Raw genomic sequence first — 18450 nt, 5'->3', positions numbered from 1 at the left:
TTGTGGCACAACTTTACTAGAAAAAGGGATCGGTTGGTAGGGCATATTCTGAGGCATCAAGGGATCACCAATTTAGTATTGGAGGGCAGCATGGAGCGTAAAAATTGTAGAGGGAGACCAATGGATGAATACACTAAACAGATTCAGAAGGATGTAGGCTGCAGTAGGTACTGGGAGAAGAAGATAGAGTAGCATGGAGAGCTGCAGCAAACCAGTCTCTGGACTGAAGACCACAACAACAACAACAACAACAACAACAGATGCAAAATTACCCATTTTGAACAAAGCAAGGACGAAATAAAAAGCAGATCAGCACAGGCAAAGCTCCTTCTCTGGCCAAGATAAGTCTTCTAGTATCAAAAATTGCGCTTAAAAGGTGGAAGAAATTGCTGGGAATGTACAATTGGAGCACCATGATAGTGAATCATGGATTAATGGTTCAAATGGCTCTGAGCACTATGGGACTCAACTGCTGTGGTCATAAGTCCCCTAGAACTTAGAACTACTTAAACCTAACTAACCTAAGGACAGCACACAACACCCAGCCATCACGAGGCAGAGAAAATCCCTGACCCCGCCGGGACTCGAACCCGGGAACCCGGGCATGGGAAGCGAGAACGCTACCGCATGACCACGAGATGTGGGCAATCATGGATTATGAAAAAACCAACAGAGAAGAGAATCAAGGTATTTGGGATGTGGTGGTATGAAAGGATGTTGAAAATTAAGTGGACTGATAAAATAAAGAATGGTGACAATCTGCACAGGATCGGTGAACGAAGAAACATATCGAAAATTACGACAAGGAGAAGCGACAGAATGATAGGACTTGTTTTAAGACATCAAGGAATAATTCCATGTGCTAGAGGGAGCTGTAGAGGGTAAAAACTGTAGGAGCAGAGAGAGAAAGGAATAAAGTGCTACTCTGAGGTTAAGAGGTTGACACATGAGAGGAATTCATGGTGGGTCACTTCAAACCAGTCATAAGACTGAGGACTCCAAGCAAAAAACGAAAAAAAAAGTGTCTTGAAAGGCCTGACCACCAAGAGTGGTAGTTAACTGGACTAACACATAACAAGAGAGCCATGGCACCTGGTGGGAAATATACTATCATGTGCAAATGATTCGCTCACTTCATCACACTTACTAGTGACAGTACCTCTCGCCCAAAGACCTCATGATCATTTTTGTTGTGATAACATTCTTCACATTTGTACTAGTGGGAGAGAGAACAACATTTTAGGAGAGTGACCTGTCCCAACTTAGGTGGTCTTGTGCAACATTGCTTAATGTCCACTTTAACAAGTGAAGAGGCAATTTTTATGTGCAGATACACAGCATAACAATGGATTTCTCTTTCACCATTAACAGTGGACATCTTCATGGAAACATCTGAGGAATCTGTACTTCATTGCAGACTACTGAAATCAAAATGCTTGCTTCAGTATGTTTTGAATACCTTTGTAATCTGCCTGCATGTGGAAAGAGAACTTTGTCAGTTCCACCGGTATCCCTATAAACAGCGCCAAAACATTCACTTTACAGTGGAAATAGAGAAGAAAGATGTGTTGCCATTTCTTGACACTGAAGTGGACACCACTAGATGGTACACCTGGATACACTGTGCACAAGAAGCCCAAAAGCATCAGTAGTTATCTACATGCTACATCCCACCACTACCTACAGCAGAATAATTCCGTACTGAGTTAAGAGGAGTCACTGAATGTGTGAAATGCAAAGCTTGAACTGCACAAGCTGTGAACTACTTTAAGAGTTAATGGGTACAGCAATGTAAGCATAAACAAAATCATGACTTCAAAGGACAACAGCAAAAGGCTAAAGCTTTATGAGAGGCCATACACACTAAAATCAAAGGGTACATTGGTAACGTGATTTGTGGATGATTACGGGAAGTTATAATGGTAGAACAGCTGATTTACACTGATGAGGCAAAACATAATGACCACCTGCTTAATAGCATGTTTGTGCAGCCTCGAAATGAAATACATCACTGATTCTGGGTATCAGGGATCCAAGAGTTTGTTGGTAGGTTTGTGGAGGTATGTGGTCTATGCACAGTTCATGTAATTTGTGTAAATAATGGGCCATTGATTTTCATATGCGGTGATCGCAACCCATAGCAACAAAAATGAGTTCCATAAGATTTACATTAGGCAAATTTGGTCACCAAGACATCAATGTAAGTTCACTATAATGCTCCTCAAACCACTGTAGTACAGCTCTGGCTCCGAGACATTGACAGTTATACTGCTGAAAGATAACATCGCCATTGGGGTAGATATCAAGTATTAAGGGATGCAGGTGGTTCGCAGCTGTCAGTGTGTCTCCGCGTACTATCACAGGTCTCTTGCAAGCACAGGACAATGTTTCCCATAACATAACAGCACTGCATGTTTTGAGATGCCATTCGCCTCAGATGACTGTGTTTGTGGAGGTGACCAGTGACCTAACATAGCAAAAATGTGGATTACTCAAAGAGCTGACTCATTTCGATTGATCAACAGTCGAATCCCAATAGTCCCGTGCCAACTGCAATCTTAACTGACCATATCGTTGGGTCAACATGTGAACACATAGGGGTGGTCTGCTGTTGAGCTCCATGTTCAGCAATGTACAATGATCGGTGTGCTCCAAAACACTTGTGCTTGCACCATAAACTGCACTCTTTTGGCAGCGATGCCACAGATCACCATCTATCCTACTTTACAGAGCAGACAAGCCTCCGAACCCCATATTCTGTGAAGAGTCCAAGATTCTAGCCATTTAGCACCTAGTGGTAGTTTCACTGTTCTTCTACCTCTTTCCGTAAATGCTCACAACAGTAGCATGTGAACATTTGACTAGCTTCACCATTTTCTAGATACTCGTTCACAGACTTTGCATAATAATAATCTGGCCTATGTCAAAGTTGCATATCTCAATGGAATTCCCCATATGCAGTCCATATCTTCACTAGGAGATCCCTGTCCATGTCTGTTCTGCTTATATATTTATGTTACCACATCACGTGCCCACAATGCCACCAGGCGGCATCCAGCATCACAGTAGGCAGTAGCCATAATGTTTTGTCTGATCAGTATATATAGCCAGTGATGTTTTCATTTTGATCACATGAGGAGTATTAAATATTCAATGTAACAACAACCTTAATATGCTATGTACTAGAGAGCTATCAAATTATTTTTTTGGAGAATCATCTGTGGGTGCAAAAACACACAAACACAAAATTAATAATTTGCACCAAGTTTTCATTTTCTACTTTTGACACACACTGGTGTTTCTGTCATTGATATGCATTGATCAACCAGAACATTATGACCACCTACCTAATAGCCAATATGTCCACCTTTGGCAGACAACAGCAATGAGGCATCATGACATGAAAGCAATGAGGCCTTGGTAGGTCACTGGAAGGATTTGGCACCACATCTTCACACGCAAGTCACTTAATTCCCATAAATTCTGGAATTCTGGGGAGGGAGGCGATCAGTTCTGACACCATGTTCAATCACATCTGAGATGTGTTCGATCAGGCTCAAATCTGGTGAGTTGGGGGGCCAGCATATCAATTGGAACTCACTACCTCGAACCACTCCATCACACTCCTGGCCTTGTGGCTTGGTGCATTATCTTGTTGAAAAATACCACTGTCATCAGGAAACATGATCATCATGACGTGGTGTACGTGGTCTGCAACCAGTGTATGGTACTAACTGGCCATCATAATGTCTTGCACAAGCTCCACAGGACCTGTGGATGGTCCCTGAATGTTCCCCAGAGCCTCCGTTAGCTTGTCTCTATCCTGTTGTACAGGTGCCAAGGAGCTGTTCCCTGCAAGATGACAGATTCGTGCTCTTCCATTGACATGATGAAGAAAGTATTGGGATTCATCAGACCGTGCAGTGCTTTGGCACTGTACCACCACCCAGTGCTGATGATCATGTGCTCATTTCACTCGTAGTTGCCGATGTTATGGTGTTAACATTGGCACATGCAAGAGTCATCGACTGTGGAGGTCCATCGTTAGGAGTGTTTGATGAACTGTGTATTTAGACACACTTGTACGCTGTCTAGTATTAAAGTCTGATGTTAGGTTCACCATAGTTCGTTGCCTGTCCTGTTTTACCAGCCTGCCCAGCTTACAACGTCAGACATCTGCAATGATGGGTGGCCACCAAACCCCACAATGTCTGGATGTGGTTTCATCTTGGTTTTGCCATCTGTTGAAGACACTCACCACAGCACAATCTGCCCTCAGCCAAACTCAAATTGATCATGCGCCTTCCCCATTCTACACATGGACAGGTGGCACTGCTATTGCCTGGACAGGTTTATATCAATAGTAGGTTGGTGGTCATAATGTTCAGGATGATCAGTGTATATACTTGCAGGACACTGGATGCAAATAAACAAGTAATAATGGAAAATGAAAATGTCAGTTTCCATCCTAACCTACACTTCTGGCTATGCTACAGATCAATCTGTCATTTCAACCGAGATTTCACTTTCTAATTCACTGTCTTCGTTAACACTCAATGAAACTGTCACCTCCCAACCTAATTTAGACCTTGGGTAACATTACAAATCAGTCTCTCACCGTAACATAGATTCTGCCTCTGAGACGAAATCATTAATAATATTTCAACACAGACTTTGCAAAATTGCTGTGTTGTCAATCAAAGAACTCTTACAAGCATCAAAAGCAGAAAATGAAGAAAGAGTGACATACAAAATATGATTAATCCTATGTTAGTGGCATGAAGATGGATCTAGTCAACAACTCTTCACTGGTGACCACATACTATCCCCTATTGACTGTCTGAAGCTTGATGTAGAGTTGCCTTTCTGTCTGCTCTGTGCCATGAACAAAGCAACCACTAAACTAGTGCTCATGCCAGGAATTTATGAGATCTGCTGATAGAGTGCAGAGTAATTTACACGGGAGAGGCAGAAGCAGCATGACTAAAGGAGCACGAATATCACATGCAGCATCATAAATCCACAATGGCAGAGCACCAAATTAATGCGGTGTACACACATAGTTCAAGGAAGCGCACTTGCTAGCCAGGTAGCCATTAGCTTCAAGAGAAAGTTATGAGAGGTCATCGCAACAGTCAAGAAGCCCACGAGTTTGAAACGTGTTGGTGGTGACAGGCCTCGATCATCGTGGCTGCTAGCAGTAACTGGTATATGAACAGTCTTGAGGCTGAAAGCACTTCTGCGGAAGGTACATAACATACTGACCCATACCAGTCACCACCTACAGAAGCAGCACGATCTCACAACAAGCAGCTCCCTCCTGATTCACTAATGTTGGACAGTAAAATTTCATCATAAATTACAGTCAACAAAGAGCGTCAGATTCCTTTCTCTCCATTCCCAACATCCAGTCATAGGCCACATATTATTTTCACTTCTTTTAAGGAATCAAAGGAACAGGAGTGATTATCTTGAGCAACAAGTCAGGCAACAAACATTTAATTGTAAAATCTTAGATATTCCACCAAATAAAGGACTGGTCTTTTTCATTCAGTGAATTTACTGGAAGGGTTATTTTGTCATAACACTGTTATATCACCAGTACTGATTGGAATTGGATAAAAGTGTAGGAGAATATTTCTGCACAGTAACTGTGACATGGAGCATCAACATTCTATTCTCTTAAGAAGTTAATGTGGAGAACCTATGCAACCAACTCACAGATATTATAGGTAATGCACTTAAGTGGTTCCAACAGTAGTACTATGGGCACTGTATGAAAGCAAAGAGTGTTTCACTACAGATTCATACCAAGCCAAAGTCTTCCTGTGAAAAACAGAGTAAAGCCAAAACAAGAGTGATGACACCTGTGTGTTGCAAGATCTGAAAGCAAATATAAACATTTACATTAATGGTCATCTGCTTACCTCTTCAATTCATGGATGAGCAAGAAAAAGGCAGGAATTCCAAGTGTCATTAGTGCAAATGCATTTACAGCTGGGTGTAGAATTGCCAGGCCTGTGGCAAATATTGTCATAACTATTGCTGCCAAGCTAAATAGCTTCCTGTAATTCAATCAAATCATCATGTTATTTCACAGTTATTTATTTAACCTGTACAACTCTCTATGCATTTAAGACTATCATTCATCACACCTTAAGTGAGAAATGGAACTTGTTAAGCAGTGCAATACTATCGTGGATAATTCTAGGTAAGGTACATGGTTTTTCATTCATTATAACAGGTGATCCAAATTATGTATTTAAGCATAGTAACTTTTCAGTGGGAGGAATGAATAAATTAGGGTAAGAATTGGAGTGGCAGGGTATCTCAATGCAACTATGAAAGATTTTTGACAATGAAAGGCTATCAAATGGAAGAGTGGTAGCTCTATACAGAACTAATTATATCTCAATGTTGACCTACAATTATATATTATTTTGGATGAGAGTGAGTAAAGAAAGAGTCAAATGTAACACAACTGGACTTTTTTGGCCAAGATTATTAAAGACTGCTTGCTGAGAGTAAATAACTTTCACATTCTTTTTTCCAAACTGCTAACAAGAGAGTAGTGTCAAATGAGACATGCTCTACAGTAGTTGTTTAATAGGAATTGCTCAAACATGCAATTCTACAATAAATTGATAGTAATGTGTCAGATTCACACAACATTTGTCAGAAAAACACAAAATTAGATAATATTTTCTTGCTTATCATTGGCAATCTCTGACCTCTTGATATATCTCATTAATAACTGTTCAGTACATCTGCGAAGTGTAGTGCAGTGGTCATGGGTGCAGAATGAAAGGAAGGAATGATTTTTTTGGTCTATGAAACTAAGCTATATTACAGAATTTACAGACATGGATTAAAATTCTCATTAAATTGTAACCCTTAGAATCTGTCATGACTTTATAATACAGTATCCCTGTGCGACGAATACATCCCTTTAATAAAATTTTAACATCCAAAAGTCATCCTCCCAATTATTTTCAACAACAGATTTAATAAGGATCAATAGCCAGTATCACGAAACAAAAATACGTTATTTTTACCTGTCATTCTGAAAGAAATGTGGAAAGAACCTCCTTGGGAAGAACATGGCAAATGCTGCCATGAAAACCCACAAAATTGCGAGTTCATCCAGCAGCTGCCCAATGAGACTAAGTGTAGCATGAAAATACGCTGAACTAAATCCAACGACGATCAGTAATACCCAAATGACATTAATTCCTGGATTAACAAATCTTGCATACTCTCTGAATAAATGCATTAAAAGTGGCGGCAGGAGAAAGAACAGCACGTTACTGAACTGCAAAGAAAAATAAAATAATGTCAAAGTGTCCAATATGCATAACAATAGCAGGAACAAAGCATCTGCCTGCATTTAAAATATAATCAAGGTTTTGAAAACACTACTGGTACTAACTGTATTAACGAATTCGGCGATGACAGGAGATATTAAGTAATTTCCTTCACACCAGTCAACAGGAGAACTACCAGGTTCCAGTGGCTGCCACATGATTTTGTCGACAAAAATGTATTTTTCTGTAATTATAAATATCGTGTGAATTCACTTACACAATAAAAGCAAGAGCATTTAAGAATGAAGTATCCGTACCTTCAGACATATACTTACGCAACAACAAAAAAGTCTGCAGTTACTTCGAACCTGGTTAACCCTTCAACACCCTGCCAGGTAAAAAATCGCCTGGCTGTGTGTCGACGCTCTTCTGCACGCCTTGACGTTTTCCTTTGTGTCGAGCCTGGCATGTTATCGCAGCAACAGCTGACTGTAAACATTGCGATGTTGCCATTTTGCACAACAGCACGTGGGCTACAGTTGTCAGTTGATGTTCAAGGTCGCACAACACCCGTATGGCGATCAGCGTAATATTTGCGTATTCATGCTTCAGAATATACTCATAGTCTTGTTGAAAGTATCATTAATATAGATTATTTCGTGAGTTCAGATCGTAGAAGATTAATTGCTCTGGATTATTAATCAAATGACGGGCCGTTAAATGACAATTTTTCTTTCTTCCTATGGAATGTTAATCAATACCTGTATACTTTTCGTGTTCAGTGAGCAATAAACATTCTTATCCATTTATCAAAAGGGAACTGGTTAATGCAATTGCAATTTTAAACATGTTTTTCAATCTTTTGTCACGGCATACTGCTTCAAGGTTACCCACCCGGTAGTACTTATAGACGCTAGTCGCAGCGATTTTTGTTTCCAATTGTTATCCATAAGCAACCAGCATGTCAGTTAAAAATAACTGAAATCAATTAACTGTTCAGCTAGTTGCTGAAGTTTAACAGGTGATTTTGTGCAACGTATTTTCATGGATCTGAGACAACTCGAGGACAAACTGAACTGTAAAAAAAAAAAAAAAAAAAAAGAACACCTAAGAGGCAAACTTGCTATTTTGCCAGATGCTTTATTTGCCTGTTAGTATTTTTACATGCTATCCCTGTCATCAAACAAAATATTTAGAGACTGTCAATAATAACAAGCAAAAGACACAAGGCAGATATACTGGATACCGTAATTAAGTAAATGGCAGTAATAATAAATAATCACATAATAGCTCAATTACAAGATAAATGCAGTACGTATTAGGTCAATGAGAAGGGCAATAAATTAATTAAATGACAAAACAAGGTTATATAATATATAATACAAGATTATATAGTACAGTCTACTACTTATTTGTAGTTCATTGGCGTAAGAAATGCACAGTAGGTCATTTGTCACACACTCACAGAAATGGTGAGCAGGGAGAAATCCTTTACTTTTCTTCCTTTTTTTTAAATGCTTATTTTAAATTTATTTATTGGCAGTTTCAGGTAATTTGTTGAAATAGATAAGACCAAGATTTATGGGTCTGTGGGAAATACCTGTAACCACATAAAATGAGGTGCACATCATTTAAATGTACAGAATTGTCATTTTATTATTCATTGTCTAAGATACACATTCTTGTTGATGACATTGGAGAAGAAGACACAAAGAGATAAAAGTTTGTACCAAAGATAACAAGTACTACAGTCAGTTGATGGACTGATTATTCACACTTAGCCCCCACCCCACCTCCTATGCCATCAATGCAGATTGCCTGGAATGCAATGAGACAAAAAATTTATTTGTCAGCCAGCTTCAGTTTAATGACCTCTTCATACACTGGGCTTGAAAACTGTTGCTGTGGCTTCCTGACTTATCATATGTTGTGTGTTGGCCACTGCATTACTCAAGTCAGCCTAAGTTGATCCCCGACTGTTGCAGTGGGCTGGGCGCAGCAGCTTCGCTGACGCACCTCAACCAATCAAATGATGCGATTTTGTAATCGGCTGTATGGCAACACATCAGCATTGTTACAGCTCTGTTGACAGCTACTGTTTTTGTCTGCAACTGTTGGTGGCTCACAGTTGAAAGCTGGCAAGAGCACTGTTAGATGTAAAGGATGATCTTGCACTGGCTCAACTATAGTACTGCAGTGTCAAGGGCTATCATTGCAGAAGTGCACATGTGTCTGCTGCTAGTGTTTAGTGGGTGAAGTTTTTCTCTTTCCACCTCGTTTTCATGACAGACTAAATTTCAGCACAGCAATTATTCTTTAACCATGAAAGTCTTCTAGATCACATTCCATATGTTTAGATTTCACCCTAAGTGTGTGGAGCTTCTGTATATTTGTAAGTAACATCTCAGACGATGTGAAATGCTATCAATATTCATGCTCATAACTGTTGTTTACTGAGAATTGTCGTAGGCATTAGTTTCCCATGTTCTCTTTACCTTGCTGTAAGCTAAGCATCTCCATATACCAGTTACTAAGCTGCTGTCAGCTGTGTTCTGTAGTTGTATTTTCCTTAAATTTGCTGTTAATGTATAATGAGCAGGGAAATTCTTCCTCTTCCTAGCTTTATAGCCCTTAATGGGCTTGGTCTGCTGTAGGACATTTGTCCCTGTCCAGTGCATTGTGTCTCCAACCTCTAACGCCAGTAATTTTTCAGTCTTCTTGTTCATCAACCAAGTGTCAAAATCTTGGTTTTCTCCTGCTTCTTTGACCCACTGGTTTTTGTAGCACTGCTATTTTTGTTAGATTCTCATGTTCCTTATGTAAAACATGCCCAATCTGTTTCAGGCAGTTTATTTTAATAAACTTTATGATTTCAAGTTCTTTATATAATCTGTAAAGTTCAAAATTATACCATCTATTATGTTCTCCATCTTTGGTAGTAACCCAATAGATTTTGTGTAACACCTTTCATTCAGAACATCCTATTAGCTCTTCACACTGTTGTCTGTGTCCAGGTTAACACTGGACATATTGCAGTTTTATACAGCTGACACTTAGTTCTTCTGGACAACCCATAATAGCGTTTATTAGCTAGATAGATGTGCCACTTTATTTCCATACTAATATCATACAGTGATGTTATCAGAGTTCCCAGATAGACAAATTTGCTAACAGATTGTATTTAAGACTGGTTAGTTTCTAATATTATATTTAGTTTAGATTAGAACAGATTAGATTACATGTACTTTTCGTTCCAATTTATCCATAGTGAGGAGATCTTCTGGGATGTGGAACATGTCAGAAGACAAGAATACACAGTAAATATTTACGAAATAAGAACAGATATGCTAATGTACCTTCCACAGATCCCAAATGAAATTGGATAATGATGTGTATTTGGTCAAAAAAGACAAACTCTTAATCATATGGTTATAATAGAGGGAAACATTCCACGTAGGAAATATATATCTAAAAACAAAGATGATGTGACTTACCAAATGAAAGTGCTGGCAGGTCGACAGACACACAAACACACACACAAAATTCAAGCTTTCGCAACAAACTGTTGCCTCATCAGGAAAGAGGGAGGAGAGGGAAAGACGAAAGGATGTGGGTTTTAAGGGAGAGGGTAAGGAGTCGTTCCAATCCCGGGAGCGGAAAGACTTACCTTAGGGGGAAAAAAGGACGGGTATACACTCGCGCACACACACACACATATCCATCCACACATATACAGACACAAGCAGACATTTTTAAAAGGATATAACACTTGTCACCAAATGTGAAATGTTCAGTATACTTAGGAGCATATGGTAGTTCTTAAGCAATTGTAGCTACTCATCGTTAAATAAAAAAATGAAATAAAAAACATTTTAGCGTACTTATCTATAACGATTGCATTAGTGTACAAAAATTGTACAGAAGTCAGGTTGTACACAGTATTAACATTATGTGATATTATTAACAACATACAGTATCAATTGGTTCTGCTAAGAATTCTGGTCGTATTATTTGAATGTTTTTGGTTTTAATGATGTTCACTTCCAGACCCACTTTTGCTGGTGCCACCAGCATCCTATGTTTCTTTAGCAGCTAGATCTGTTCATGCAATAATATTAACGTCATCTGCATAGACCAGAACCTGCACCATTCCACTGTATATTGTGCCTGTTATGTGCTAGGAAATTGGAACCTTATATGGGTTCATTGTTATCAGCAATTGTTAATGTCCATGTAATAGTTGTTTCTTCATTGTCAGAGTCATAAAGTAAGTGATGAAGACTTATAGGCCACATCAGACGAGGTACACATAATTTAAATGTTCAAAACTATTTTTTTTTATTATTCACTTCACAACATACACATTTTGTTGACAAAAATAAAAGATAACTAGACACAAAGAAATAGAGATAAAAGCTTTACCGTAGGTAATGCACACTGCAGTCAACTTTTGGATCAGTTATCCCCACAGGTCTTTGTCAGCCTAGCATACAGAATGTTAGCTATGTTCCCACTTCTTGTGTTGTAATTGTGGATTGACCTCCTTAGATCTTATTGCTTAGGTTTTCTTTAACAAAGTCAAGGCAGCTAGATACTGTCATGACCCTGTTTGTTTATTTATTCATTCATTCATGCAGGGATCATCTCACAATGATACAATATTTGTCATCATAATACAATGAAAATAAAAGGTTCATACACGTGTAGAAGATGTATGTATGTTTTTATATCTAAAAACAAAGATGCTGTAACTTACCAAACGAAAGCGTTGGTATGTTGATAGAGACAACATACCAACGCTTTCGTTTGGTAAGTTACAGCATCTTTGTTTTTAGATATATTTTTCCCACGTGGAATGTTTCCCTCTATTATATTCATATGTATGTTTTTAGGAGGATAGGGCAGGTGGATGTTCATTGTTTGAGGTAATCTCTACACAATGTAGCTCATAGCGTTCTTTTCTTATTTCAACACTAATTTTGAGCCTATAGAATTAGCTTGCCCAATAAGGCAATTCCCATGTCATGTATGGGACGTTATGATGAAATATATTTCATTTCTATTTATAGTGCTGAAATGCCGTATTTTCTTCCATACCAATTGTGGTAACCAGAATTGGACATGACCAGGAGGAACTGGCCAAGTGAGTGAGGGCATCGACTGTAATTTGCCGACAACCACAGAAAGACAACAGCAATGGATGGGCAACGAAGACAACACAGCAGAATGACAAATCTGAAAACTTAACCAAATACAGAGTCTAAACATTAAACACATTAAAAACATAAACTTTAAATACAATGGGAAGGAATGAAGCAGTTGGAATCATATCTTGTGTCACTAATCAAAATGGACATGAAATGTTGCATGTTTGTCTTACAGAGGAGACATTTATGAAGCTTGAAAATGGAACATTTCACAACTTCATTGTGACATTTTATGAAGTAACATGAAAATAAATACTCTTCTTCTCTTTCTCCTTCTCCTTTGCCCTTTTCTGTTTCTGTATGTGATCAGCACTGTTATATGGTTTGAAGCAATTTTACTGATAGTTGGTGGCCAGATGCACTTCCTGATGCCACCATTGCCTCCCATAATGGAATTTGTGTATCTCATCTGTTTGTATCTAACATATATCTCATTTCCGAGTCTGAGAATATTTTATAAATGTTTGCATAGGGGGTATCTGTGGTAGTACATGGCTAACAGCCCATTTTCATAGGTGGATATGGGAAACCATGTAAAACAACATCCAGGCTGAGTGGCTCACCAGCCATTATAATTTATCTGTGAGGTAGATTTGATCTGGGGCATACTCGTCTCACTGAATTCCAGAAGCAGTGCGCTAATATGTTTTGCTATCTGGCTGGCTGTGAAGACAAATACTACCATAACTACATCTACATATATACTTACTGCACAAGCCCCCACATAGTGTGTGGCAGAGGGTACCTTGTATTACCACAAGTCATTTCCATTCCTGTTCCACTCACAAATGGAGTGAGGGAAAAACATCTGTCAATATGCCTTGAGAACATGGTTTAGTTGTTCGTGATCCTCCTGGCCTCAGTTTATTTTAGCCCCTGCATCACACCTACTTCCAATCCTGTCTCCCGACCCTAACTTCACTCATTGTGCACTACTCTCACTTCTCCATACTCTTCCTTTTGATTGAACTGTCTCAAGTTGAGAAATCAGAAGAAGCAATCTGTTTTACTTGGTAAAAACTTTCTACAGCCAAGATCACATAAAATTTCTTTATTTACAGACAACCGGTTTTGACAGACATTGTTGTCATCTTCATGTCTTCAAAAATTTTTGTTATAAAATGTGTTCATTTTGAGTTGGACCTCACACAGAGTTATCGCATAGATAACATGTAGCGCACCATATAAGGATTTGTTCTAAATAAAACATTTAAAATCAAAAAGCACCTTGTGCATATTGTCATGTCCATGTATGGGTTGACAATTATTGGACTATATGAAAAAATGTAAATTAGTTAGAAATTATGGAATGCAGACACTTTATTCAACATGTAAACATCACTAAAGATATTTGGATTTATGACAAGGTCGATATGCTTGCCATCATAGGCAATGATGTGGCACATTCTACACCACCCACTGAAGCGTCGGAACATCAATGCTGTTGATGACATCCTGAATGGCTATTTTCAGCTCAGCAATTGTTTTGGGTTGTTTCTGTATACCTTGTCTTTAATGTAGCCTCACAAAAAGGAGTCACATGTGTTCATATCTGGAGAATATGGTGGCCAGTCGAGGCCCATGCCAGTGGCCTCTGGGTACCCCAGAGCCAGAACGTGGTGCCCAAAGTGCTCCTCCAGGACATCAAACATTCTCCTGCTTTGATGGGGTTGAGCTCTGTCTTGTATGAACCAAATATTATCAAACTCAGGGTCACTTTAGATAATGGGGATGAAAACGTCTTCCGAAACCTTCAAGTACCATTAAGTAGTCGCTGCGCCATCAAGCAATATCACACCGGTTATTCTGTGACTGGATGCTACAGACCACACAGTCACCTGTTGAGGGTGAATAGACTTCTTGATTGCAAAATGCAGATTCTCAGTCCCCCAAATGGGCCAATTTTGCTTATAGGTGAACATATCCAAATGGAAGTGGGTTTCGTCTCTAAACCAAACCATACTACTTCCCATTATGTCCTACAGCCAACCGTGCAGTTTCAACATCCTAACACAAACTGTTCAGAAGTTATGATGATTTTATTTCATATAGTTCAATAATTGTGACCCACAGATCATTGTTATATCATAAAAAACACAGTACACAATAAAATACACAGTATTAGAGCAAGCAGATGGGCTATTAAGTATTTTATTGTGTAGTGTTTTTTTTATAATGTAACAATCATCTGCTGAGTGCTACAAGTGTGGATATGGTCATGTGCATAAAGTGCTTTCTGATTTTAAATGTTTTATTTGTGACAAATATTTATATAGTGTGCTACATTTTATCTACAGACAAATTGACATGAGGTCCAGCTCAAAATGAACACATTTTATAACAAAAAATTCAAGACCTGAAGATTACAGCAAAGTCTGTTGAAACCACTTGTTTGTAAATAAAGAAATTTTATGTGCTCTTGGCATTAGAAAGTGTTTACCAGGTCTCCTTTTTCCTCTATTCTATCTCTTCATTCTAACCCACTGCTCCATGTCACAATGCACTGCACACAGCCTTGACTGCCTATGAGTACATTGAGACCACCAGTACCACATACCTGTGCCCCTGCTGCCACATCAACTCAGCCAACAGCCACCCTTCCCAAACTGTCCGCGTCACTTCCCACCTACTTCGTACCCTCACCCACTTCACTGTAGTTGAGTGAGTAGGTGTTGAGCAGTGGGCAGGCACATTCAAAACTATACTGTTGGATTTCCCATTGTTTAACACACTCAGTCTTGTTTATGTGCCTATTGTCAACTAAGCATATCTACTATTCAGTAAGTTGTTACAAATTATTTACATTCCTTCAAGTACTTGTCATTAGCATATAAACACAGTTGAACACCTATTCTTTTATTCACAACAATGGTTATGTTCATCTTTGGCCATATTGTAGTACAGTAGAGTCTCGATCAGACATGATGAATAATGAAAACATCATTGCAAAAGATAGATAGGGAGAGTACAGCTCAGTGAAAAAGCAGACAACAATGCAATCAACGCCAACGATTAGCTCGCTGCCCTGTTGCATGAACATCTGTTGTCAGTATGGCACGAAATACCCCGACTGCTGCTGGCTGCTACTGGTCAAAACTGGGGAGTTCATATGCTGCTGTAGTTCCCAGTACCTGTACTGTACAGTGTTGTGTGTCGTTTTGTTTGTTGACTGTGTGTTCCATTGTACACTGTACAAAGATGAGTGCTGTAACAAAAAAGAGGAAACTTGTGCCTTTGCATCTAAAATTAGAAGCACTAAGATGATTTGACAAAGGAGAAACAATAAAAAAATTTGCTCTCGAATATGGTGCTGGTGACGTTATTGTTGGTGACTGGCAAAGAAACCGACTTAAATTGGAACAGTTTTCTTCACAGAAATGCTCTCACAAATCTCTCAGTCAAAGAAGTATAAAGAAGTCAGACTTCGAAAAAACAAGTGAGGCATTGTTCATGTGGTTTACCCAGCAGAGACAGAAGGGTGCTCCGATTTCTGGCCCAATCTTGCAAGAAAAAGCTTTGTTTTTCAGAAATCAGCTGCAGGAAGGAGATGATAATTTCACCGCTAGTATGGGCTGGCTCTACAAGTGGAAGAAGAGGTATGGAGTGCATCAACTAGATGTATGTGGAGAAAAACTCTCTGGTGATGCTCAGGCCATTTCAAAATTTATTGTCGAGTTTAAAAAAAATCATAACTGACGAAAATTTGTCTACTGAACAAATATATAACTGTGAAAAAACTAGGCTAAATTTTAAAATGTTACCAGTGAGAACACTTGCTTCTTGTGAAGGAAAAAAGTGCTCATGGGCACCAAAAAAGCAAAGAGCGGCTCATAGTTATGGCAGCTTCAAATGCAACTGGAAACCACAAACTAAAACTAGTTGTGATTGGGAAGTCTGCCAAGCCAAGAGCATTCAAGAATGTATCCATCTCAGCTCTTCTGGTTGTCTATACACATCAGAATGATGCCTGGATGAATCAGGAAATCTTCAAGAACTGGTTTTTTAACTCATTTGTACCTGGCTGCAAGAATTTTTTTAAAGAAAGGGGACTGCCATGCAAAGCAATTTTGCTCATGGATAATGCATCCTCACATCCAAGTGCAGGAGAACTGCAGTGCAACAGTATCCGTGCCTTGTTTTTCCCACCAAACGTTACCTGTCTCATTCAGCCCATGGATCAGGGCATTCTGGAATGTCTAAAATAAGTATTGACGGGGGATTGCTACAGTCAATCCTGCATTCCGAAGACAATGAAAGCATTGTAGGAGCTTTGAAGAAAGTAGCTTTGAAGGACGTCGTGTACTGGATTAGTGAATCTTGGAGCGAAATAAAGTCAGATACAATTTCTAAGTCATGGAGGAAAATTCTGCAGGAAAGTATGCCAGACATAGAAACTGAAGATTTAGCAGATGAGGACGATCAACCATTGTGTAATTTAATCAGAAGATTGTCAGGTTGTGAAGAGGCAGAAGAGGTGGAAGTAGGCGAGTGGTTAAATTCGGACGAACAATTGGAAGTGACAGACTCTTCTATAATTGGCATGGTTAACAATCCATCACAGTGTGAGAGTGACAAGGATGACGAGGCAGAGGCTGCACCGATGATGAGTCACACCGATGGATACACTGCTCTTGAGGCCGCCATATGCTACGTGGAACAGCAGCCTGAGGCGACACCAACTGACCTACTGCTCATGAGATGGCGGCATGACATTGCCGCAAGGAAATGTTGCAGCTTCGCCAAACAAAAGACATTTCACTATTACTTGTCTAAATAAATAATTATTGTTATTCTGCCAATGCAAATGCATGTGTAACTACTTTTATTTTAGTAAAGTTCATATTTTGACCTGTATTACTTACAATATCATAATATTTCTTTTTCCTATTTAAATTTCGATAGTCCAAGTTTTCGATAGTTCGAGGTGGTTCCAGTCCCATTCACCTCGAACAATCGAGATTCTACTGTAGTACATTGTCCTGCTAGTATTACAACAGTCTGATGTACAGAACTTTCAGAAACATGTTTTGATCAAGTTTAAACTGGAAAGAACATGTAGCAAAACTCTTCCAGAAACTCACTTTGGCATGTTTTGCTCTGAGACTCATTTCAAAAGTATGTTCCTCAGGAGGTGTTAGAATGGCTTACTTTTGTTACTTCCAGTCCATTGTAGCTTATGTTACAGATTTTTGAGCTAAAAGTAATTGGGGATTAAATAAAATTATTACATTACAGAAAACGACTTTTGGATTTTGTCACAGAGCTCTACAAGGGCTCACTGCAAGTGTTGTGTATGTTTACTAAACCCCCCTATACTTATACAAATATGTGTTGATGACAAGAGCTAAACTTGGAGTCCTGCAAACCAATGGCAGCTATTATAGTTATAACACTCTCAACTGTCAATCACTCAATGAAGAAAAAGTAAGAACAACAATAAAAGTGAACTTACAGTGTCAGTGCTTTTGCATTGCATGCTTCTTTGGTAACTGTGAGGGGAATGATGAGAAATGAACGTGAAGATGGCTAGACAAGATAACTGAACCAATGAGAAAATAGTTTTCTATAAACATTGTCATGATGTGACATGTATAAAATTGGTGTCATGATGGACTATATTGTGCAGAATGTTGTCATATAAAACAGAATATTCCATAAAATTTTAACTTTACTCTTAGGTACTCTTAGGCCCTGCATAACCATACTGTTGGAAATAGGCACGTTTCAAAAATATCACACACAGTTTTCGGAACACTAATTGTGCTACACAAAGGCTCAGTCCATCACTACAACCAGTTTTTTTCCAGTCACATTAATTGGCTTGACCAACTTAAAACCAAACTGTAACATTTCAACCTAATCTATACCTTGAGCTGCACTGTGGATCAATCACCCACCACAACCAATTTTCTTACACTCATATTCATTGAATTTGCCTA

General features: G+C 38.9%; 1 protein-coding gene across 1 annotated transcript in view; it reads right to left on the bottom strand.

Annotated features, from left to right (window-relative positions):
- Positions 1–7886, bottom strand: part of LOC124615896 (alkaline ceramidase) — a 29704-nt gene extending 21818 nt beyond the window's left edge. The window contains exons 1-4 of the mRNA XM_047144070.1: positions 7640–7886; positions 7430–7548; positions 7056–7312; positions 5928–6065 (exon numbers count right to left, since the gene is read on the bottom strand). Of these exons, the coding sequence (XP_047000026.1) occupies positions 5928–6065; positions 7056–7312; positions 7430–7522 (488 nt within the window). The 5' untranslated portion in view covers positions 7523–7548; positions 7640–7886. The remainder of the gene's footprint in view (positions 1–5927; positions 6066–7055; positions 7313–7429; positions 7549–7639) is intronic.
- Positions 7887–18450: the final 10564 nt, after the last annotated feature.

This window comes from Schistocerca americana, chromosome 5 (assembly GCF_021461395.2).
Source record: "Schistocerca americana isolate TAMUIC-IGC-003095 chromosome 5, iqSchAmer2.1, whole genome shotgun sequence".
Lineage (NCBI taxonomy): Eukaryota > Metazoa > Arthropoda > Insecta > Orthoptera > Acrididae > Schistocerca > Schistocerca americana.
Note: the sequence above shows the minus strand (reverse complement) of the source record. Positions and strands in the feature narration are given on the sequence as shown.